General features: G+C 35.0%; 4 protein-coding genes across 6 annotated transcripts in view; 2 read left to right on the top strand and 2 right to left on the bottom strand.

Annotated features, from left to right (window-relative positions):
• Positions 1-6985, top strand: part of Oatp26F (Organic anion transporting polypeptide 26F) — a 45251-nt gene extending 38266 nt beyond the window's left edge. The window contains exons 7-12 of the mRNA XM_077439837.1: positions 1814-1935; positions 4674-4922; positions 5007-5217; positions 5294-5713; positions 5781-5963; positions 6037-6985. Of these exons, the coding sequence (XP_077295963.1) occupies positions 1814-1935; positions 4674-4922; positions 5007-5217; positions 5294-5713; positions 5781-5963; positions 6037-6238 (1387 nt within the window). The 3' untranslated portion in view covers positions 6239-6985. The remainder of the gene's footprint in view (positions 1-1813; positions 1936-4673; positions 4923-5006; positions 5218-5293; positions 5714-5780; positions 5964-6036) is intronic.
• On the bottom strand, positions 6851-9780 carry LOC143918125 (vacuolar protein-sorting-associated protein 25-like). 3 transcript variants are annotated; one of them, XM_077439840.1, is made up of 3 exons: positions 9670-9774; positions 7502-7866; positions 6851-7150 (listed from the first exon to the last, which is right to left on the bottom strand). In XM_077439840.1, the coding sequence occupies exons 1-3, from the start codon at positions 9717-9719 to the stop codon at positions 7038-7040; spliced, it is 528 nt and encodes a 175-aa protein (XP_077295966.1). In that variant the 5' UTR covers positions 9720-9774; the 3' UTR covers positions 6851-7037. The 3 variants fall into 3 exon arrangements, with proteins under 3 accessions (XP_077295966.1, XP_077295965.1, XP_077295964.1); XM_077439839.1 differs by lacking the exons at positions 6851-7150; positions 7502-7866 and adding an exon at positions 7985-9375 and having other exon boundaries at positions 9464-9780; XM_077439838.1 differs by lacking the exons at positions 6851-7150; positions 7502-7866 and adding an exon at positions 7985-9375 and having other exon boundaries at positions 9670-9780.
• Positions 9781-11809: 2029 nt separating this feature from the next.
• Positions 11810-13397, top strand: LOC143918154 (NEDD8-conjugating enzyme UBE2F-like). The gene is made up of 3 exons (XM_077439879.1): positions 11810-12187; positions 12672-12833; positions 12928-13397. Exons 1-3 carry the CDS (start codon positions 11915-11917, stop codon positions 13051-13053), a joined length of 561 nt encoding a protein of 186 aa, XP_077296005.1. The 5' UTR covers positions 11810-11914; the 3' UTR covers positions 13054-13397.
• Positions 13367-25186, bottom strand: part of Obsc (Obscurin) — a 59584-nt gene continuing 47764 nt past the window's right edge. The window contains exons 21-46 of the mRNA XM_077439878.1: positions 22516-22797; positions 22145-22378; positions 21865-22054; positions 21606-21784; positions 21311-21537; positions 21063-21238; positions 20810-20985; positions 20602-20727; positions 20247-20526; positions 19998-20176; positions 19706-19902; positions 19471-19629; positions 19156-19400; positions 18950-19067; positions 18675-18858; positions 18405-18589; positions 17838-18334; positions 17524-17761; positions 17160-17442; positions 16786-17084; positions 16230-16705; positions 15953-16153; positions 15731-15869; positions 14229-15654; positions 13815-14146; positions 13367-13663 (exon numbers count right to left, since the gene is read on the bottom strand). Coding sequence (XP_077296004.1) covers positions 13523-13663; positions 13815-14146; positions 14229-15654; positions 15731-15869; positions 15953-16153; positions 16230-16705; positions 16786-17084; positions 17160-17442; positions 17524-17761; positions 17838-18334; positions 18405-18589; positions 18675-18858; positions 18950-19067; positions 19156-19400; positions 19471-19629; positions 19706-19902; positions 19998-20176; positions 20247-20526; positions 20602-20727; positions 20810-20985; positions 21063-21238; positions 21311-21537; positions 21606-21784; positions 21865-22054; positions 22145-22378; positions 22516-22797 — 7169 coding nt within the window. The 3' untranslated portion in view covers positions 13367-13522. The remainder of the gene's footprint in view (positions 13664-13814; positions 14147-14228; positions 15655-15730; positions 15870-15952; positions 16154-16229; positions 16706-16785; positions 17085-17159; positions 17443-17523; positions 17762-17837; positions 18335-18404; positions 18590-18674; positions 18859-18949; positions 19068-19155; positions 19401-19470; positions 19630-19705; positions 19903-19997; positions 20177-20246; positions 20527-20601; positions 20728-20809; positions 20986-21062; positions 21239-21310; positions 21538-21605; positions 21785-21864; positions 22055-22144; positions 22379-22515; positions 22798-25186) is intronic.

Here is a 25186-nt window from a genome sequence, read left to right as displayed (position 1 = left end):
TGAGATCAAGGCACCTAGGTAGATAAAATCGTTGAATTCGTCATAGTCTTTTAAAGTATTGGACTTTATGAGACTCGAATCTTTGTATCGAAAAGGAATTTTGTTTTATTTTTGTTTATCTCTAGACCCAGGCGTTTAGTCTCTATTTCTAGTCTATGAAGTAGTTCCGCCATTTCATCCTCATTGCTAGCCATTAAGAGGGCTGGACACCAGCGCCTTGTCCATACAAACGTATTACACTTCTCCCTTCCTCAATTATGGCACTAGAGAAATTATTTTTTAATATGCTATGGATATCCACCATTGGGATGCATCTATCGTTTTATTTTTTTGATTAGTTATTTTTTATAGGAGCTAGGAGCCGCCAAACACCTATAAAATCGCCTCTTTTTTACACCCACGAAAAGAGTCCAACTTGCTTATTTAACGGTCGATTTTTAAAAAAATACGCACATAGTTGCACAGAAAATATTTTTCTCATACCGATGATGAAATTTTTTTAAAAATTGGTCCAGTTTTGGAGGAGAAAATAGGAGAATACGAAACCTCGATTTTGACGATTTAAAATACGTATTATCTGGTAGAAGCGAAACTGTCACATTCACTCAATATATATATTGATATATATTGTCGCATTCACCCAATATATACATTCACTCAATATATATATCGAAGAAAGGAACGGCAACAAAATCAAGGTTTCGGGTGTACAGCCCTCTTAAAGTCGTATTGGCCCCGAATCTTAGCACCTTAAATGAGAAAACTTATTTCATGAATGAAAAAAAATCACGAATCTGAAAGTGATATTTTTGATTTTTAAATGCTTTTTATTATTACTAAATTATCTCCACAATACATCTTATATCTATTTTAATAGCTACTGATATACTGATCATTTTTTATTTTACAATTTTAATTTAATTTAATTTTGTTACTCATCATAGTATTATATTATTCTAATGTTAATGTACAGCATAATAGGGAAAAGAGCTCAAAAACCTAATAACAATTTGTGAAAGTGATATGACACACGTGACTTGATACAAATTCGCCAGAACACGTATGGGATAATTAAACTTTCTGCAAAAGTAACGCGTATGCAAAAAAGGGATGGGGCGCACCCATAAATCATACCCTCCGAATAAATTTCGGTGTCATTGACGTATTCTTATAATGAGTATGTGGGATGTGATCGTTGTCGCCCCTATCAAGGGCTACACAAAGGTCGCCGAGATGATGGATTGCCGTAATCCGCGCAAGTCCTCGGGTACTTGCTACGTGGACCTTAATTAAACCACGTGCCGAACTTTGCCTCTGGTTATAGCGCAAGTACCCACGTAGGTAACACTTCTCCGCTTAACCGAGATACATTTTTGTGGAAAGCTTTAATTTGTTTCGTAAAATATACAAGTTTCGGGGGGAAACTTTAGTCGTAGAGGCGCGTCTCGGAAATCCCCACCGCAGTTTTTCCGCGTAATTAAAAGATGTCGGCCGGCGAAAACTCGCGAAATTTATGGCGAAGTGAGTTTAAATTCAATTTCTTTATGCTCGGCACGGAGAAGGGGTGGGCGAAGCACGTTGACGGGGATATTTAATCATGATAAATAGCCTGTCATTATGAATTTAAGCACGTCGCGGTAACAACGGCATCATCCGAGCACGCAGAATCCGGAGGTTGGTGCGCTCACTCTGTAGGGTCGCTATCGATAATCACTCACATGACTTGCACTTTTAGATGTTCATAGATACAACTGCCATGATTTTTTCGCAAGTGTCATATTTGATGCCTATCTTATGTTGTCGTCGTTTTCAGCCTCGGCCTCACACCCATCAGCAACGGCTGGATCGGAGCTTGGTGGATCGGATTTCTACTGTCGGCATTGCTGTGCTTCACTGTTGCTATTCCTCTAATGGCTTTTCCGTCTTCATTGCCAGGTAATGTAGATTATTATAATCAGTATTCAACTATAACTAATACGATAGAAGCTCTATAACTTTCGTGGTAACTTGTGGGTAGCTACTTCCTGAGTTGGGTATACTTTGTTTATGTACATACATATATTAATATTCATATTTCAGCCCCTTCAAGCTTCGCTCCATATTTGTAATATAAACTGCTTAAACATGGCTAATCTCATAATAAACGTTCATAATGTGGCGGCCCCCCCCCTAATTAATATCTTAGCTAGGCTTTTCAGCAAATGCATCCAGAACCAAGCTATACCAGAAGGATGGAATAACGCAACTATCATTTTAATACACAAAAAAGGCGACAAAAGCGATATCAAGAACTACCGACCCATCAGTTTACTTTCAGCGATCTACAAGCTCTTCACGAAGGTTATTACAGAAAGGCTGAAGAATATCCTCGACGAGAACCAACCTATAGAGCAGGCAGGGTTTAGGGCAAATTTCAGCACAATGGACCACCTCCAAGTAGTTGGCGAACTAATCGAGCGCGCCAACGAATATCAACGGCCATTGTGCCTAGGTTTCGTCGATTATGAGAAAGCCTTCGATACAGTTAGTCATAATGCAGTACTTAACGCTCTACAAACACAGGAAGTGCCGGAACACTATGTGGGACTGTTAGCTGCAATATATAATGCCACAGCTTCGGTTAAAATTTTTTCAGGTACAGATAGATTTAGCATAGGAAAAGGAGTAAGACAAGGAGATACAATCTCGCCCAAGTTATTCAATGCGGCGCTTGAGGGAGTTTTCAGGAACTTGGATTGGGATACAGCCGGAGTAAGCATCAATGGTCACTTCTTGAGTCACCTTCGGTTCGCAGACGATATAGTTTTAGTAGCTCGTGATTCAGCTGACCTACTTATCAGACTAAGACAGCTGGACAGGGAAAGTAGAAAAGTAGGATTAAAAATTAAAGTAGATAAGACTAAACTAATGTTCAATAGTTATTGCATGCCTGATGGCATCCCCTTAGATGATAAACCAGTAGAAGTAGTAAATAATTATTTATATCTAGGTCAAATAATTGACATATCTGGTAGTAAAGATGAAGAGATAAAGAATATGAAATTAGGATGGAGTGCATTTGGACGGATGAATGCTGTTTTTAAATCAAAAATGCCACTCTGCCTGAAGAAAAGGATCTTTGATCAATGCGTTTTGCCAGTGATGACGTATGGATGTGAAACCTGGACACTGAACGCCAAGATGCTAAATAAAATCCAATGCACTCAAAGAAGTATGGAACGCTGTATGCTTGGCATAACGAGGAAAGACAGAAAGCGGAACACGTGGGTGAGAAGCATGACAAGGGTAGTGGACATAGTGGATAGAGTGAAGAGATTGAAATGGCAATGGGCGGGTCACGTAGTTAGGAGGATGGACGAAAGGTGGACAAAAGAAGTGCTTGAATGGTACCCGAGAGAAGGCAAAAGAGTAAAAGGAAGACCGCAAGGAAGATGGGTGAACGAAATTAGAAAAATGTGCGGAATGAGATGGATGAGTGTTGCGCAAAACAGAGACGAGTGGAAGCGTGTTGGAGAGGCCTTCATCCAGCAGTGGATGGCGAATGGCTGTAAATGATGATGATGATGATGTTTTTTTTAATTAAATTTATTTGAATATTAAACCAGAAATGAATTACACACACATAAATTGTATTACACACACATAAACACTCTTTGTTTTATGCAAAAAGTTTTGTATATACATATTATCGGTCTCCGTCACGGGCCCGAATGTGAAACGCCCTAAAACGCAAATATCGGAAGGCAAAGATCGAAAAATCTTAATTCGAAATATCAAAAAAAAGGGTGCATGGTAAACGGTACATTCTCACTTAATTTGTGCGAGCAGGATACAACAGGAACATTTGCCTTCCGATATTTGCGTTTTCGGGCGTTTCACATTCGGGCCCGTGAGGTAGACCCACATATTATGTACTACATATTAGCCAGCAATATGGATCGGTGGTTGCGTTTATGTTTAGCACTAAGAGGTTACCGGGTTCGATCCCGTACTGATCTTTAATGCGGCTGGTCAGACTTGGATATTTGTGAATCAAAGTCGATCGTTTCCTATCAGAGTTTGCCAATTTATTTGATTTCATTGTTGAAACGGTTCCTCCATCAAATTGGTAAAAACCATCCTAGCCACTATGTAACAAATATGTGAATTTGATTTATGTACAATATGTAAAAAATTATGTACAAGTCTAAATCCATATGTGTGTCTATGAATTAATTACATAATGAATTGTTAATTTCGTGTTCCGCAGCTTCTTGAAATACAGCGTTTATTTAATAAAAATGCTGCTATGTTTGTAATTAATTGTCTAGGAAGGTACATTGGGGTTTACCTGTTAGGCCTTCCTGCTATATATCTATGTAAAAATGAAAAAAAATATTGTATATATTACTCGTGTGAGTTGGATCTGTTCTAATCCAATTTCTTTCTTTCTTTAGATAGAGTGGTTTTCAAAAAGATTTGTAGTAGCTAACTATTATAAGTATTATACATAGGTATGTATGTATATATGTAAGTTTGGCCCTTCAAAAATGCTATTCTTCTTTGTCACCGATACAATCACACTTACCAAATGATCTGAAGATCTAATTGACTCACTTGATAAATACTTTTTACTTAAAAATGATTCGTTAAATTGAAACAGAAATAATGCCGAGTATAACTTTCAATCACAGGTGCTGCAGAACTTCAAAAAGAAAAGGTATCTGAAGCTTATGATGGAGATTCTAGTCGTACTGAAGCTTTTACAAAAATTCGAGAGCTGCCTCATGCATTTGGAGCTTTGATGAAAAATCCAACATTTTTCTTTTTAAATCTTGGTGGGGCGTCCGAAGGTCTTCTCCTCTCTGGTTTTGCTGCGTTTTTGCCAAAATTGATTGAAAATCAATTTAGCGTTACACCTTCATGGGCCGCTATGTTAATGGGTACTATTTTTTTTAATAAAGTAATGTTTGAAATACTTTTGTATTAAATTATTATTAAATTAATTTTGCTCTTGTTTTTCTTAGGTCTAATTACAGTACCGGCCGGTGGAGGTGGAACTTTCCTGGGAGGTTATCTAGTCAAAAAATTGAAGTTGCAATGTGCCGGTATAATAAAGTTATGCATTTGGGTCACAGTCGTCTCGTTGATCTTTTCTAGCAGCTTCTTTTTGTCTTGTCCGAATTTAACATTCGCCGGACTAACACAACCTTACGGATACAACACATCTTATGCCGAGTGAGAATTAATAATTTGAATAAAGTAAGACATATAAAACGAAACATTCTAAAATTTTGTTTGATTTATGATTCAGGAAGGCGATCAGTTTAGATTCTGCATGCAATCAAGGATGCTCTTGCTCTAGGGAGCTTTATGATCCGGTATGTGGAATCGACGGTGTAATGTACTATTCACCATGTTATGCAGGTTGTGTCCACGAAACGAGCACCCAAGATTCGAAACTGTACAGTCAGTGCACGTGCATCAAGCCAAACATGTTGAATTACGGATCTGCATCGTATCTAAAAACTCAAAATGCAACTATGAACAAGAGGGACGAACTTCTAAATAAAGTCAATGCGATAAAAACTGAAAGTAAAATTGTGGAATACGAAGCGATCAATACTCTTTGCAAATCTGATTGTCAGTACCTATGGCTTTTTATCGTGCTGGCGTTCGTTACGATGTTGTTCACATTTTTGGCAACAATGCCAGCTTTGTCGGCAACTCTGCGGTGGGTGTAACAATATCCCTCATAGTTATTAGTTTGTTTCTTAAATTAATAGTATTGTATGTTCTAGATGTGTGAGAGATGATCAAAGATCATTTGCACTAGGAATCCAATGGATTAAAGTGAGACTGTTGGGCACAATTCCAGCGCCGATGATATTCGGAATACTGATCGACAAGTCGTGCATTCTTTGGCAAAACTCGTGTGACGGCAAAGGAAACTGTTTAGTTTATAATAATTTAAATATGAGCAGGCTAGTTTCAAATTCAATATTCATTTAATTTCATTTTTTTAAAATGATTTTAATTATATTTAATTTATTTCAGGTATATGGTGGCATTGGCGCTTGTTGCTAAAGCGTGCTCGTTGCTATTTTTCTTTTCCGCTTGGTGGTTTTACAAGGCACCGCAGCACACGAAGATGATATCAGTGCCATCGGTGAATCTGGTGCAAACCGATTTAAAGCAAAATAACTATGTGCACACTAACGGAAATTCCAATAATGAAATCATCAATGAACGATTTTAGTGTGAAAGACATCGGACATTGTTACGTTGACTGTGAAATATCGAGGGTTTTCAAAGTATGAATTGTAAAATAATAAATTTATTGATTTGGCATCTCTTAATTAATAAATAAATCGTGTATTGTTTAAAATTTGAATTCGGACATTATTCAAATTCAAGCGCAAATTGAATCATTTTGGAATATTGCACATATTTTTAATTAAATTTGATCTAAGTAATCACAGATGTGCTTAATTTCCATATTAGTAATGGCAGTATGGTAATTATTACAAAATATTTTTTTTTGTTATTAATACCACACAATAATCTCTAAATATTAAACGAATCTGAACTGTATTTAAAATTTTGTCAATGTCCCAAATCGACTGATTTTCATATAAAAACATTATGAAAATGATTTAATAATAATCTATATTTATTCATATACATTCCATAATTAAGAATAGTTAATCTTCCGATTGTTGTATCGGTTTCAATCACAATCGATAGAATTTTAATGAATTGTACTCGCGTACATACATATGTATATATATATACATAAATGTTTATTTTAATGACTATATATAATATTTAAGATGAAAGACTTTTGCCTAAAATTAAATTTGATAAAATTGGTTGCAAATGTAATTTATGTATTAAAGTTAAAATAGGATTCAAGATGTAATTGTCAATTATTTTAATTACTACTTTAAGGATATGTGTTTGTACATATAAAAAATATGAGAGATTTAGCTTAAATAAAATGTGTTTATATTATGTATATTTATATTACATTTAAGAAGATTTAAAAAAGCACAGCATTAAAAGAATTTCACACCTTGATTGTCATCAAATTCTATGAGCTCACATTTTTTATTAATTTCTAAAGCTTTGAGCGATTTGATAAGCACATTCATATCCAATCCATGAAATTCTGAAATAATTTGAAATAAAGAAAATTATTATTAATTTACAAATACTTAACTTATTATAATATATAAACTGATTCTCAATTTAACGAATCATAACGATTCAATAGAAATTTAAATCAATTCGGTATCATAATTGTAATTTCGTAACAAATGGTGTTTTATACAGTGAATGTGTTATAATTATCATATAAAAAAGTATATAATCTTGATCGTTTGTAAACTAGGATAAAATATTAAGCATTACGTAGCCTACGTAAGCGTTCATGTACAGTTTTAGAAATAATTGTAATAATTTTGTATTGCTCAATGAAAAAATAAGAAATAAAATTATTTAATATTGTATTGCAGTTTACCTTGATCCGTAGTATTATCGCCTTCGACAATTTCAAACAGCGTACACACAGTATTATTCATTCCATTATCGCTGGCCCAATTATAAATCATATTACCCCATTCACTTAAGGAGTGCCAGTAAATTTCCCATTTAGTTTTTGTTTTATCAATGGGTGAAGCGTTTCCCGTTTTCGCCATTTCTTCCAAAACGAACAAAATCGCATCTAGCGGTAGTTTCCTATTGATGGATGTGTTTGAGAATAATGGACTTCGCTGTGCTTCGTTTATATCTAATACTGTTTGTTTGGTAGACTTGAAATAGTCGAGAATAAGACTTTTCCATGCTAATAATTGTTTGGACCGGGTTTCGGCATTCGGTTGCAATCTGGAATAAACGAAAAATGAAAATTGATAAAAACGATCTTCATCAGTTCCGAATTACAATTGGGTACACAGACTATATATGAATACGCATTCACAGGTGCTAAAATAATACAAATTTTCAACGTGAAATATATATTTATTAAAATTATTGCTTAATAACATATATAAAATATATGTGAACACACATAGCTCATATATAGATATTATCGTTTATTAAAACTTTTAAATAATTTTCTAATACATCTTTGTTTCTTTTTATGTGTTGGTTTATTTTACTAGTGGGCTTAGGATCAATATCGATAACTCCAATTTTTATCACAAAGTTACAATTATTTTCTCTAACAATAATTTCATTATTTAACAATTCCAATGACATATCATTGAGAGGTTTGATTGATATCATAATTGAACAATCTTTGGCAACACAAGCTAACATATATTTTTGCAGTGAGTTGAGTTTTGCAAAGCAATCCGGTAGATTTGTAGGGAACTCAAATAAATCTATTAAATCTCTAGCATATTCATAATCGGAAAAGAATTCTATTTCTTCTAAATTGTTGCCTTTTTCTAACAGCTGCATTTGAAGAATGGCATCAAGAACACACCCCGAAGGCAAAATATGAGGAGAATCATCACAAAATTTCAGTGTATCTGCATTATTTTCATTGTTAACAGCATATAACGTGTCATCAGACTCATGATTTTCGTTCCATAGAAGAGAACTAATTATAATTTTCAATAAGATGTTAATTGGATCAACTACATCAATATGGCACAATTTGAAGTAATTCCCTATTGCTTTAGAAATGCTAACATTCTCATTGAATAATTTTTCTGCCGATACAGATAAATTAAAATTATTTTGTTGATTTTCAATCAATTCCATTAAAGCATTATACATACGGTATGGATTTCCAGAAAATAAATCAAGTGGACAATATCCACTTATCTTATTAATTGAATTATTTTTTAATTTCAAATATTGATTCATACAAAAAAAGCATTTCCTGTATTTTTTTAAAGAATATGGTTTCCAGCCTTGCTTACATTTGATTTCAACACACAAAGTCGGATAATTTACAACATTGATGACATGTGGTGATGTAAAATCGACAGAGAGTAAACCATATTTACAATTTAATGTTTTGTGCTGCCGTGAAACGGGTCTTTTGTGATTTATTTTATTGATCAAATTAGAAATTTCAATGCTATCGAGAGCGACAAGGTTAGTCGGATGCACAAAACGATTCCCAATAAGCAGTTTCATAACTTTATTATGAAATTCCAATTCAAATAATAAAGTGTCGAGCTCGTTGAACGACAAACTATATTCCATATCAACATCGATATTATTGTTAACTTTTCGTAATCTTAAAATTAATCCACTGTCTTGAATAGATACAACGATATTACAGTTGCCTTCGCCGATGTATTGTATCGTTTTATTATCAAGCGAAAGACCCTTCGGATTCGTATCACCTTTACAAGAACTCATTTTCTATGAGGTCATCTAAAACAACATAAACTTCAATGTGCATTTCAGATATGAATGTATTAATGCAATACAATACAGCAAATTAAAATGGAGTATAATATACATAATATGCTAAACACGGAATCCCAAAATTCGCCAAACACTATTTGTCGAGAAATACGAGTTGACTGACGTCATTCTGGGACACTGTGTAAACTTCGGGCTTATTTTGTGCAATGACACAAAATATAATAAAATAAATAATTTAAGTGACATTGTCATTACAAATCAAAATTAATGGCATGGTGAAAATTATAAGTCATTTCGTACGTAAAAAATGGTGGAAAATTGTATTGCCAAGGCCACTCCACAGCGGTCATGGTGACAGTTTGACAGTAGATATGCACAACTGTCCGCAAGTCCTCAAACACACTTGCCAACAGCAAATAATTTACAAGCATATTTCTATAAATCATGAGTAACTAAACTACGGCCTTTAGGCCTGGATATGGTCCACAGGCGTTTTCTATCTGTTCACACAAAATATAAATTGGCAACTTCAGTAAGTAGCTAAATTTCTAAATGACTTGGTCCTCTTAGTGAAACATTTTTATCTGGCTCTCGTTCAAAAGTGCTATATATTTTAGGCGGGGGAAACAGCAGTCGTTGACCATATAATAATAGAAGCTATCCATTTTTTTTATTTTATACAAGGGTAATCAAAAGGTTAGGTAAATCGTTTTATTCACTAGTTTCAGTTTATTTGATTGCAATATGATCAAATTATTAGAATTGTGGCGGCTCGCTTATACGACATGGTCGAGTTTGGTTGCCTTCCTGCGAGTGGGGACCAACTCGGCTGGGTTCGGAGAGCCGCTACTCACTCTGCCTTCGGCTGTCATAAATAAAACACGTGCATTCAACATGCCAGTCGTCTCATTCGTTCATCCCCCATAGAATATTATCATCACCATCATTATTTACCGCCAATCATCATTTGCTGCTTGATTAAGACCATCTATTCGTCTCTGATTTACACAAGTCTCAATCATCTCATCCCACACATTTTTCTACTTTCGTCCATCCATCTTCCTTGCGGCCTTCCTTTCACTCTTTTACATTCTCTCGGCTATTTTCATTTTCCACCTTTCATCCATTCTCCCCACTAATCCACTACCCTCATTATACTTCTCACACATCTATCATCAACCATTTTTTTATCTCTCCTCGTTATGTCGAGCATACAGCGTTCCATACTTCTTTGGGTAGAGTATTATACGATCATTATATTAATTCTATAGGGCGGTTAAAGGTTTGGACCGTTTCCCGGCCTATGGAAATTCAGTTGTATTTTGAAGAGGATCTTTATTACTCGATTAATACAGGTGTATTTGTATGTACAGCGAAGTAGGTAGGGGATTCGCTGGAACGAGCCAGGTCGAGTTCCTGAAGCTCACTGGCATCTGGGGACGATGCGCTGGTTTATAAAGGTGTTGCTTGAGCAACGTGTAGCTAGGCTGGTGAGATCACGTTCTAGAAGATTTCAACGGGGTCGAGTTCTTCCTTTGTGTTCTATGTTTGATGCGTAGTTCCTTGAGATTTCCCGTGTACTCGTGATTGCGTATCTGGAGCGAGTCGAATTGAATTTATGGGTAAGCTGGACGAAGTATTTCGGCCACGGCTGACATTCGTGTACGAGAACAGGACGCGATGATGTCATTTGTACAGATTAATTTCGATGAGCGAAATAGGTGATATTATCGACCAAGTTTTGTATGGTACAAGTCGTGCTATATCCCTACAATTCTATCGATATTTTAAATCAAAAAGACAGTAACAATGTTTGTAAAATGTTGCTAAAAAGGAAATTTAAATAAAGCAAGTCCTAATTTGCCCAAAAAATTCCATTGAAATTAAAAACGGTAAACGGACTACTAGTCATATGTAAACCAGTCACTGGACAACCGGTCGCACTAGATCGGTCACACGTGATCACCCGTCACACTAAAACTGGTTACGAGAAAACTGATTGACCGATTTTAGGGTGTGACCAGTTTTCTCGGGACCAATTTTAGGGTGTGACCAGTTTTAGTGTGACGGGTGATCACGTGTGACCGATCTAGAGCGATCGGTTGTCTTGTGACCGGTTCACATTTGACTAGTAATCACCGAACCTTAAAAATAGGGGTAACGTCACGACTATTTTTCCGTTGGCTAGTGATTGTCTAACGAATTAGCTATTCTATCTATCAATAGTTAGAAAACTATCGATTTAAAATATATTTTTAACAATTTATTTATCTAAGAAATAGCTTAATAGTTATGATTTATTTTTACAATTTCGATAGGGCCCATTATATTATTAGGGTCCATTTTGTTTTATATGTAGTAGATTATTTGTCAATCTTACTTTACGTTTATTTTTTATGTATTCATTTATGTCTATTTTGTGGTTATGTTGATCAGACATGAAGCCGTTCTAACAGAACCGGTGTATTGGCAGCAGTGGGCGGCGACAATAGTCAATTGTCAATTTTCGTTGTGTCAGTGTCAGTGTCAGACTATCGGTGAGATAATGATAACGCTGTCGCGCAAGCCGCGTGGCGTCGCTTCAGGGGGCAGTGGAGCCGGAAGTGGGGGAGGGGGAGGTCGCGCTTCCGTTCGCGACAAATTGCTTCCCTTGGAAGTGCAGGAAGTATCTGGAGCTTTGCCCTCGACCTGCCGCGCTCATTGGCCCGATCACGACACCCTCAGCCATTTCCTAGTGACGGTCAGTCCAGATGAAGGACATTGGCAGGGTGGAGTCTTCCGCTTTAGCGTCAACGTTACCGAGGAATATAATATGGCCGTGAGTATATGCACATGCGTCATTTTCTCCCCCTCATATTCGCTCTTCCAGCGTTTTCCATCTTCAAAAATAACATGACTGAGAGTCTAAATTTAGTCTTACTTTTGTTGAGTCTCAAATTTTTTTTTTTTAATTGTAACAATAACTTGTGCAAAACATGCTTTTATTGGTTTTTTACTGCTTTGTATGTAGAATATAAATATTTGATTGTGTTCTAAACTGTACTTAATAATCTGAAGGCTTGATTGAAGGTTGAAATATTGTTAGTCTTTTTTTACAGTAATTTTTTACATATTGAGTTTTGGAAGGTAGACTAATAAATGCAGGCAGTTGTGAAATGTTTTTAAATGGATTTTCATTTTTTTTGTTGTTATTTTGCATAAGAAATTCATTTTAGAGAAAAACAGTCTACATATTTTGATATTTCTTTGCATATTAGTACCACATTGGAAGATATTATTATTTTTTTAATTTTTGATTTCAGCCTCCTAAAGTAAAATGCCTTACTAAAATATGGCACCCCAATATTAACGAAGAGGGTGATATTTGCTTATCACTTTTAAGACAAAATTCAATTGATGAATTAGGCTGGGCACCTACCAGAAGGCTCAAGGACGTTGTTTGGGGTCTGAATTCTTTATTTACTGTAAGTCATCTTTACATAGTGTAAAATGTTATATTTGTAATTATTTTTTGGGTCCTCTTTAATCTAAAATTACTTTTTGTCGTCTATTTTGCAGGATTTATTAAATTTTGACGATCCTTTAAATATTGAAGCTGCTGAATTATATCAAAAAGATAAACAGGCCTTCCAAATTATGGTGAAAAAATTTATAAATGCCTACGCAAGAACTCCAAAAAATTAATATCACGACGCGATCAAATTTAGTTTATATTCGAATATAGCTAATGAAAAAACAAATATTTTTGTATTTTTTGATATTTATTTTTTAACGATTAATTATTTAATTTAATGTTTTCGTCTTTCAATGCATGTTTTCTGTATATTAAAGTGTAAATAAATAACGAATAAACTGTTAAATTATTTATTCTTAATTATTAAATTACATTTAAATTAATCACTCTCTCTTGAAAAGAAAAATATCAAATAAATGGAAATATTGAGTGTAATGATCGTCGATTCAATGAAAATGAATATAAATATAGTATAAATATTGTTTTAAAGTATAGATTATATAAAAAGATGCCTCAGAATGAAAGTATGAATTATTTTACAGCGTATTGATACATACATACATTTACATATATTATATATACGATAAATTTGTATAATATGTGCAGTGTTTTTATGTGGCTGTTAATTGTCATTGCCATTTAAAATGTTGTTATCAATTCTTCTTGTATACTATTTGATCTTGTAAGCATTCTGGGTGCAATTTCTCCAATAGCTCCTGGCAATGAATCTGATTTTGATGCTTCTTGTGACTTTTTACTGTGATATTCTTCAGAAAATTCCTAAAAATCATACAACACATTAAAAAAAAATTCAAATCGCGACAGGTTATTGAGACGTCATTATATTCTATTATATGTATAATTGTTAGATGTTAGTTTTAAATGTTATTTTAAAAACAGAGTTAAAAAAAAGCGTATTTCACACTGCAACCTTTAGTCTGTTGCCTAGGAACACTGCTCTCTCCCTCTTTTTGATCATAAATTCACTTGCCATCAACCATCTATGATCGTGACATTCTTCTGGTAAAGGTCTTTTCGGTGGTGTTCTTTTGAATAACAACATAAGGAACCGCGTGGCCTCCTGACTTAACTCTTTATAAAGGTGTTCAAAACGATACCTCACGAAACTGATGTTCATTTTAGTATCAGCTTCGTCTATACCTCGGAATGGTGACACTCCAGATAGGAGGATGTATGTAAGTACTCCTACCGACCATATATCCGTTTGTGGATATGCTGGTTCATCGTTTACCACTTCTGGAGCTGTAATCAAAGAGAATAATTATTTTCATTCATATATTCGAACTCATAGGGTAGCTCTGTGACGAGAATTGATTTGACATACCCATGTAATCTAATTCACCAATTTTCGGAACAGTGGTACCTAATTTACTGACTTTATGAGCAGAACCAAAGTCTACTAATTTAACTTGAATGGTTCTCACTGAGGACATGACAATATTATCAGGTTGTAGATCTAAATGGCAATATCCCCTCCAGTGTAGGTATTGTAAGGCATCGAGTACTTGAGATATAACTGTAGAAACCATTTGTTCCGTGTATTCGTGTCTGCTAGATAGATACGTTAGGACATCGGCTCCTTGAAGTTTTTCCATGACGAACACAGCGACCGACGTGTTGGAAGCCTTATAGGCGACCAACAAACTACTAATTCGTTCGTGTCTTAAACGTCGTAAGCATTCAAATTCTCGTAAAACTTTAGTTTCAGTTTCAGGACGATATTCCAATAGTTTTGCTACAATCACTGCGTCACTTGACTTTTCGATTCCTTTTACGACAACCGAAAACTTTCCCCTGGATAGCTCGGAAATAAAACTATATTTACTAGTGAGATCTGATTCTGTATTCCATTCCAGTGGGTTTTCTTCATTTGAATAGTCGAGCTTAGGTTTGAATTCTTCCATAATAATTTCCTCTCCAGATTCAGTCATTTGCTGCAAATGCCTCATGGCTCTGGTGACTTCAATTTTAGGAGAACCTTCCTCCTTTGTTTTAACAAGTTTTGTGGGTATGCCCTTTTCACTCCACCCGATTTTATTTCTCGCCGCAAGCCTGAATTGGTAACTGACACGTGGTCGCAGATTTCCTACTACAAAGAATTCGTGGTCTATATTGCTTGCTACATCTATCCAGTCAATGCTATCAGCTTCTTTGTATTGAAGGTTGTAGCACAAAACGCCAGAGTTACCATCATCTTTAGGTTGCTTCCACCGTAGAAGGATTTCTGTGTCAGAAGCATCAGTTGCAACTGGACTATCTGGTGAATCTGGAACCGCTGCTAGCACTACTCTAGTTCTAGCAACAGTTTGACCGACCTTGTTTCGGGCAACGACCTTGTATATTCCAATATCGTGATGAAGTGCTGGGGTCAGCTTAAGGATAGAACGACCGTCACTGTCTTCGACTACCTTCACTCTATTTCCTTCGGCTATTACCATGTCGTTTTTAAACCATTGTATAATCGGTTTCGGATCTCCGACGGCGTAACAAACGAGCTCTGCAGGGCGTTCATCTACAATCGGACAAAGTTGGGGCTTTTCTCTAAAGAATGGAATTTGACCATCTTTCTTTGATTCGATGATTGCTTCGGCTTCCACGTAACTATCAAGCCTGGTTCCTAATTCGTGACGAAGTCGTCTGAGTGCAGTTGTATCAACTGTACCGTACTTATTGATACGATCTTTCCTTTCATCGTCAATTTCTTCATCCATTACATCGGTGAAGCGACGACGTTCATGAATTATAGGATTCTGAAATAATTTAAAATTGTTATTAAAGATCCATCATTACTTCAATCAATATATAAAATTAGGTTACTATATTTACCCTCCAATCAAATGTATCTGAAACAGATAAGCTATAGCCTGGGTTGCGAATATGTGCAACTTTCATGTATTCACGCAGGCGAACGGGGAAATCGACATCTCTCAATTGCAAGAGATAAGTATCAGGTCCATTTTGATAACTGCAAATAAATTATTAAAAATAAAGTATAGGTAAATTTGACGAAAGTAAAAAATCTATGTAATTTTTATAATCGGTGCTTACTGGCTTTCTGATTTTATGACACCAATCTCATAATCGTAATTTTCTCTTGTTGGTGGTGGTTCTGATGTGCGAGGAGGTGGTGTATCTTCTGGAGTGTAGCAGAAACCTGGAGGATATACCATTTTCGATGGATGCTCAAATGCTCCACTCAATGGTCGACGTCTGTACCAATTTCTGCAAGATGCGTTACTCATCCAGTCTCTGCAGGAAAAAACAAACGTTTTAATTTGCACTTAGTTGTTGTATCAAAGCATACTATATTATAACATATTCATACCTGTACAGCGAATAGTAGTTTTTCAGTTTATCAGAGCTTATTTGATATGCGTCTGGTGACATTTTATTAGCATAATTCAACCAAGGATGTTTCAACGCTGCTTTAACATCCATTCGACCGTCGGATCGATAAACCAATAGTTTGGAGATGAAATCTTTTCCTTCAGCACTGATGTTACTCCAGCTATCGAAATCTTGGAATTCCCATTTGCCGTCTTTGATGTTTGTAAGAGTTTCCCTGTCGTTTATTCCTCTGAATGGTGAACGTCCACTCAAAAGAATGTATGTTATAATACCAATACTCCACATATCAGCTCCAAGACCGACACCATCACCATTAGCAATTTCAGGTGAAACAAACTCAGGCATACCATACTCCAGATTAGCCAATCTGCCATATTGAATTCGTCTTGCCAAGCCGAAATCACAAATCTTCAAATCATCTCCACCAGGATATGATATGAGAAGATCTCCAATCTGGAATGTATTTTATCATTTATATAAATTTCATACTTAGAATACAAAGCTAAATTATATTTTATTATTAATATTAATACCGTCAATCCCATATGACCAATGTTCATATCGTGCATATGCTCCAATCCCCACAGGACTTGTCTGATGTAAATAGCAATTTCACTTTCTGTGTAGTAGTGCTGTCTCAAAAGGTTATCTTTCACAAGTTCTCCTCCCGCAGCCAATTCAGTGACCAGAGTTACAGATTTTTTAGTTTCATAAGCATCGTGCAATCTTATAATTTTCCTGTGATTGAGCCAGTTCATCATTTCCATTTCATTTATCATGAACGTTCTCAATTCACCCTTTCCGTGCATTATCTTTGCAGCATAGTTACGACCTATCAAAAAATAACAATGTATAATAAAACTGAAAAAAATCGTCATTTAATTTGTATCAATCGATTGTTACATACCCGTAAGCCTTTCGACTGCATGATATGTTACACCTTGCGTTCCCCTGCCCAATTCATCACCAATGTCATACAAATCATCAAAAAGCTTAGTTTTGGCCTTGATTGTTGGCGATCTAATGTATGATCTTTGGTAATACTCTTGTTCATTTTCTGTAATGTGGATCATAGCTGAAGAACTAACAGATCCGGCGACGTTACTGGCAGTCAAAGAGTACAATCCTTCATCTTTCATAATAGCATCACTGATTGTAAGTATCGACCTATCAGGTTCGATGTATTGTATCTGAGAATATCCATCAAATTGTTAAAGTTTATTATTTTAAAATTTTCATACATAGTAATGTGTTTTGTATTTATTATGCACCTTCAATCTGCTGGTAGTTGTCAGTGGTTGCCAATCTTTGTACCATTTGAGTTCCGGGTATGGAACTCCAATAACCCTCGCTTCAATTCTACCATATTTGTGTAACATCACAACTGTTTCTTCAGGTCGCTGAATGAATACAGGATATTCAGCAATTTCAAGACGAACTCTCTGTCGAGCTTCTCCGTGTTCGTTTGTAGCTACGGCTTCATATATTCCAACATCTCTCTCAAGCATTCTATAAATTTAAAATGAAATTATTAAGAATTATTATAACATAGGAACAAACTCAATAATTATTATGTCAAACTCACTTGTTGATAAATAGAGTAGCTTGTCCGTTTCTGGTATAACTCCAATCGTATCTTCCACCAGATTGTATCAACTCATCGTTGAAGTAATAAGTCATTTTTGGCTTAGGATATCCATAAACATACCAAAACAGGTTGCTATTGTGGTTCTTAACACCATATTGAGCGTCGTGTTCTTGTCTCAAGAAAGTTGGTGCCTGAGCATATCCATCGAGAGACGGGCGCTCAATATCAAAGTCTTTGGGAAAGTATGGAGAAGTGTGTGGTCGGAAATCAATGCTCGGTTCCAAATATGGCACAAACTTGGGAGGATCTGGTTCCAATCTTTCCCTGTATGTAATTGCATACGGCGACGGGTCGCTAATACCGTACTTGTTCTCTACACGGATACGGAATTTGTAATCCCTGTGAGGTTCCAGATTACGGATATCGCAAACGCAAGAACGTACCCCAGTACGGGCAGTAAACCAACTTCCGTTAGGTTGCTCGCACATTTCAACCTAAAAAGAAAAATCAAATTGAAAATGATGTTCAATTATATAGTAAGGAATATTATATGTTGTAATTTACCTGATATGTTACTGGTGTCCTAGGTCCATATGGAATAGAAGGTTTCCAAGAAAGGGTAAGGTGACGATCAGTCATTCTAGATATAATTGGTTTATCAGCGAGAGCAGTTGGCACACCGTCACGTTTCAATTTATCGAATTCACTATACTGATCTCCCAAAGGACGCTTTGTACGTGGCTCTAGAGCTAAAGTGAAGGTAAAAACACAATTTAATTATAATATGTATACAATAATATTTAGAACTTAAATATTATATAATATTCTACTCACAATCGTATCTGAGTTCAGCTTCACAAATATCTTCACCATAAGGATTAAAAATCCTGCATGAATATTTTCCAACATCACCTATATCTACACCGAGAATAGAAAGTCTTAACAATCCTGTTCCTTCACGATCTATTTTGATGCGATCAGTTTGGAAGAGTTTATCGCCATTCCTGAACCATTCCACCTAAAATAATATTTAAAAAAGTGATTGGTGCATGTTATTTAAAATATTTAATTCAATTGCGATGTATGTTTAATTAAAAAAATATTATTACATCAGGATCTGGATATCCAGTTGCGCAGGCAGTGAATTTTCCTGTCATTCCCTTGTAAATTTCGGTATCGCCAATTTTTTTCATAAACGATGGTGCTTCCATTCGTTGTTTTTTCTCACTAAAATTAAATAAATTATTTGATTTAAGATATTTTTCGAATACATACAAAAATAAAATAAAAAAAACACTATTATAAGTAAAATTACATCTTCTCGACAACTTCCAAGGAAGCTTCAATTGAGGCCTCGCCTTCCTTATTTTTTGCAACACATCTTATTTGACCAGAATCTGCAGCTGTACAATCTTTTATATAAAGGCAACAAGCATCGCTATCCCTTTTGATGTGATACTTATCAGTTTCTCGAACTGGTTTATCGTTAAAATACCATGTAACGTCAGGCTTCGGTACGCCCAATATACGAGCAGGAAACTTGGCATCGTAAGTTGGCAACTGAAAACATTATAAATTTAGTATTAGTTTGTTTTAATGCCTTTTTTATTCAGAAATTTATCTAATTTACCTGTTGCAAATCTGAAAACTTCTGAGTGAATTTGGGTGGTTGGAAAACTTTTCGAACATTTGCTGTACCAGAACTACTATCTTCTCCAAGAGGGTTGACTAGCTTGCAAGAATATACACCAGCATCAGCCAATGTTGCCGGTTTTATTTCAAGTCCGACCTATTAAAAAAAAAAAATACTGAATTCAATTCATAAAAATATTAACACCAACGTAATAATGTTCTTCTACTCATACCTTTCTACCATCGCAAGTAATCATAACACGCTCAGAAGGTTCAACTGGTGAATTATCCTTAGTCCATGTGACATCGGGTATAGGATTTCCAACAAACGGTGCGCTCATATACAAGGGGCTGCCTTCTTCCGTCGTCGTATCCCTCAATCCATGTAAAAATTGTGGTCGTTCTTGAGGAATCGAGTCATCTCCACGTCCTACATATTTCAATATTTTATAAAATTATTATACCTGATTATTAATACAACTCATTAATGCAGCACATATACATATGTACAAGAAAAATTCCTACCAGCTACGTCTAAAACTCCTTCACAAGAAGTTGATCCCATGCTATTAGTCGCATGAACTTCATATTCACCAGCATCTTCTGGTTTTGCTTTGTCGATAATCAAACAACAAGTTCCATCGGGTAATGTAGATACTTTGACATGTTTACCATCAGGTACAATTTCCTTTCCGTTATGTGTCCTTATAAAAATAAATATAATATGTAATACTTAAATTGAAACAAAAAAAAAAAAACCAAAAAGAAAGCTACCATTTAATAACAGGTTTGGGATTTCCAAGGCATTTGATTTCGAGTTTGGCGGGGAATCCTTCAACAACCCTCACAGGCTGCATTTCACCAAAGAATGAAGGTTTCTTTTCTTTTTCTTGAACCTCGGCATCTGTGCTTCCAGTAGCTTCTCCCAATTTATTTGATACAATAACTGAATATTTGCCAGCGTCTTCAGGTGCAGCGTTTTCTATTATAAGACCAATAATTCCACCAGGTTGATTGATAAAGTTGACTGCTTGCGATGCTCTAATTGGTAGCCCTTTAAAATTTAAAAATAATAGTGTTTTATAATATATATTTTACATTTTAAATACAATATGACGCAAATATTTACCATCTTTGAACCATTTAATTTCAGGAGCTGGGAAAGCCATAATTTGAGCTTCAAGTTTTAATTGTTCTCCAGCCATTGCTTTGCATGGTTGAAGTTCCTTGACGAAAGTCGGCTGACGTGGTGTTGCTAAAAGTATAAAAAATTTAATTTATATATATATACATAGACACAATGTAGAAATTTAATAATAATCTGGATAGTAACTTACGATTTATAGCTACGGCACAAAGGGCTGCTGTCTGTCCATTTGGATTTGTAGCAACTAATTTATAGGCACCGCAATCAGATGGCAGAGTTTCTTTGATGAGTAACTTCACAGTACCATCAGGCAAAGCTATTAGTTGAATTCTATCATCAGGTTTCAATTCCTCTCCATTTTTGAACCTACAAGTGTTGTCGTTAATTTTACTGCAATCATATTTTTTGACAGCGGATTGAATTACTTTTAGTTAAAAATATACCATTTGACTGTAGGAATGGGACTGCCATCCAGTTTTGCTTTCAATTCCAATGGCTCTCCTTCATCTACATCGGCAGCTCGGTCTAACTTTTGTAAAAATCCTGGAGGTATCTGCGCCATTTTCAATTGAGCTTCTGATTCAATATCACCTACTGCATTAGCGGCTCTTGAAGAATACTAAAACAATTATCCTGTGATTAGAAAGATTTTAAGTTAAACTCGACATACCTAAGTTATTAAGAATTTTACCTTTCCAGCATCAGAGACACCAAAGTGAGTAATAATAAGTTCAGAATCAATTTGTCCTTCAGTGGTAGTAGTTATTTTGATCCTTTCATTTTCAGTTATCTCTTTACCATCTTTGTACCATTTGAGTGATGGTTTTGGTGTGCCGTCACTACGAACTTTCAATGATACATCATCGTAGTCTCGTATGGTTTGATCAGACAATTTTTTCGAGAAAGAAGGTTTCTCACCTACAATTATATAAATTTTAAGCGTTGACTCTATATTTATAGACTCATGGGTAAGAAATAATACTTACTCATCATATTCAAGTTAGCTAGTTGAGTGGTAGTTCCTTCGCTATTTTTCGCCATCAAGGTATATGCTCCGAAATCTTCCATTTTAACTGTACTGAACACCAAGCGATGTTCTTCTTTAGTGGGATCTTCCACAATTTTGATTTCTTCGTTTGGTTTAATCACCATTCCATCTTTGCTCCTATATATGGATAGCAAATATATGTATTATCTATGTATTATTTAAAAAAAAAATCAATGCGTTATGTATTAAAAGCCTACCATGTGATTTCAGCAATAGGATTGGCATGTATAACTGTAATGAATTCGGCTTTTTCGTATGGCACAACTGTAATATCTTTAAATCCTTCAATTTCTGGTCTAAGAATAATGTCAAGTCTGGCACTGCTGTCTCCGGTACCAAATTTGTTTTTGGCTTTGATGGTGTATTCACCAGTATCAACATGACGACCTAAATATTGATTATAAATAAAATTTAAATATATATATGTAGGTATATATTAAACACTTAAATGGATGCCATAAAATTATCATTACATACCACTTGGCATATGTAAAGTGAAAGTGCATTCTTTCAAATTGTCATTGATTTCTTTGGAATCGGACGACGTCTTTACTCCTGGATCACCAAATATCTCCTTTCCATTCTGATACCAGCATACTTCTGGCACTGGATCGGCTGTGCAAACAGCTGTCATTGTAACAGGGCTCTTTTGAGGAACCTTTTGCGTTTCTAAACCTTTGGTGAATATTGGCTTGCGGAATTCATTAACAGCTGTAATAAAAAAAATTACATTATCCATTATATATTCAATATAACAATTTTATAATTATCAAAATATAACAGATAATATCACATATAGCGTACGACATTCAATACGTATATAACAGATAAAAATAATGCTAGCTCACATATAACAGACAATGTTGCTTTGCGAGCAAACGTTCCAAGCTTGTTGCTAATTTCACACTGGTAATGTCCAGCGTCTACCATTACAGTATCCAGGATGTGAAGTTTGTAACAATCGTCATCTTCCGTTATTTGAACCCTCTGGCTCGCTTTGATGGGTTCCCCGTTCAGCGTCCATTGCGCGATGGGCCTCGGCAAGCCTCTCGCAAACACCTTGTATTGTAGTGGAAGGGATTCATAAACGCTTCCATCAGACATTTGGGCGCCAGTTATTTCCGGTATAGCTAAGAATCAAATTCCAACTCATTTCAAAAAGATATGCTTAGCAAGGGTCACGGAGTGAAGAGTTAAATTATCTTACCAATCAATGATTGACCGCTACGTGGACAGCATTTCGACTTTCTTTTACAAACATAAAAAAAAACAGTCATGCATTTTAAATCCAGAAATATATATTTTCAATAAATATATTGTTATCTGCATTCAATTGAAAGTTATTTCTACAGTTATATGTATTTTAAAAATTTATTATTGCATCGTGTGATATAAATTTTCACCTTGATGGTTTTCAACAAATAACAATACATTTACGTTTAAATTTTTATATTGAAAATAATTAATTTCATTATAAAAAATATTTTGAATACATTTAAAGTTAGCTAATGTTGCATACATTCCATATTATGTATTAGTATGTTAGAGATTTTTTTTTAATTTACCTTGATTGGATCTTTCACCTTCTTTTTTAAGAATATCACCTAAAGCAGCTCTCTGAACTTTTATTCTTTTAAGCAAGTCTTCCATGGAAGGATCCTCATCAAGCTGTGAGACTTTTTTACTAGCGCTGACATTACTATTATTCTTCTTTAGAATATCAAATGTCGATTTTTGGCACTTATTACCAAAATACTTATCAGTTATATCGTTCGTTTTCGGTGTTTTATACGAATCGAAATCTCTCACTCGAAGGCGATCTATGCTATTCGCAAATATACTGTTTTCATATTTGTTGTTGAAATATGAAGCATCCGACACTTTGTTTCTTTTTTCAGACATTTTATTTTCTTCCACATTTCCTTTCGTCGAAAATTGGTCTTCTTGATATGATGCCTGGCGTGAGTAATTTCTTTTAGAAGAAAATTTAATATCATCAGAATCAAAACACTTGAAATCATTCAACGACATGTCGCGCGATAAGTTTCCGCTGACAATTGTGCTTTCATCCTCTGAGAGCGACACAATTGATATTCCTCGATTTTGTAAGTTGGTTTTTTTGCTTTCTTTATATATCGATTCTACGTCAGAGTCTTCAGGCTCTTCTATTTTCCCGTGGTTACCCAATCGAAGTACGTCACTCAGATAAAGTGCAGCGTCGTGTGGGAATCGGTGACTTCCAATTTCTTCCACTTCCAATGAAGTTTTGTGTGGTCGTTTGGGAATAATTATCTTTCTAGATTTTCCTTCAATCTCCACATCTTCGTAAATCGCGGAGGCTGACATTTTATGTAAAATGTGCGTCTCCTCTGGACCTAATATTAGGAATTAGTTAGTTGAAACAAGATCATTATGTCCATGACAAAATTTTACATATTTCACACAAGTAATATTATATGTAGTTACATCAACTGTGGTAATTACTATGACTACAAATACTATAAAAGTTTAACATGTTATCTATTTGATAATACAACTCTTTAGATCAATACTATTCTTATAGTGGTAGAATAATAAAGTGACTTTGTTAACTACGAATTTAATTTGATACAGGTACAAGCTAATAATATTATTGTATTAAGAGCACATTTAAACTATAATAAAAATACTGACCTGATATTATAGACTCATGTGTACGTTTACTGGTAACCACTGACATAATAATTGATTCTCCATCTCCACGTTTGAAAGTTGTTACAGTTTCGACTGTGCATAGGCCTAAATAACATTTCTCAAACTAACCAAACTATTTTTTGGTGTAAACGAATGCCTGACACCATGTTATAAATATCCAAATAATTTTTAAATTAAATTATAGTACCAATTATATACTCGTTTTAAATGAAAGTGCATGCAAAAGTATGATTGAAAATATTTGATTGGTGATGTAATTTAAATATCAGGTTTCTATCATAAATTTTAACATGACAATTATACCTTCAATATCGGCCATATTTTTCTCAGACGCAACGTCTACTTGCTTAATCTTGCTATTGTTGATACCTTCGCCCTGTTGAACTGATTTTTCTTCAATGAACTCCATTCCAGCAACAGATTTTTTACCGCACTGTTTATTCGATGTGTCTTCTTCTTCTAGGATGAATTGAATTTCTTCCGATTTTTCGATCGAGCCCTCTTCTTTTTCTATTGCGGTGATGGATTTTTTTGCTTTGATGGCAGTTGGAGTATCGGTATCATCTATTGTAACCTTTTTAAATAGAGATTCGTCTTCTACGGATTCGATTTCTGCATCAGCCTTTTCTAATTTGCTGGCGATTTCTTGTGCTGAATGAGGATAGTTATCATTGATGAATTGATTTCAATTTGACTTAATAATTAAAGAAAATGTTTGCAGTGCATAAAAAATCAAAATCCATTAGTTCAATCGAGCAAGAAGGAAATTTTAAAAGATAAAGAGGCAAAGACATCACAATTTGGCGTTGCAAAAAGAGCTTGATG

Source organism: Arctopsyche grandis, chromosome 10, assembly GCF_051622035.1.
Source record: "Arctopsyche grandis isolate Sample6627 chromosome 10, ASM5162203v2, whole genome shotgun sequence".
In the NCBI taxonomy this organism is placed as follows: Eukaryota; Metazoa; Arthropoda; class Insecta; order Trichoptera; family Hydropsychidae; genus Arctopsyche; species Arctopsyche grandis.
The sequence above is the reverse complement of the archived record's forward strand: the minus strand, read 5'-3'. Positions and strand labels throughout refer to the sequence as shown.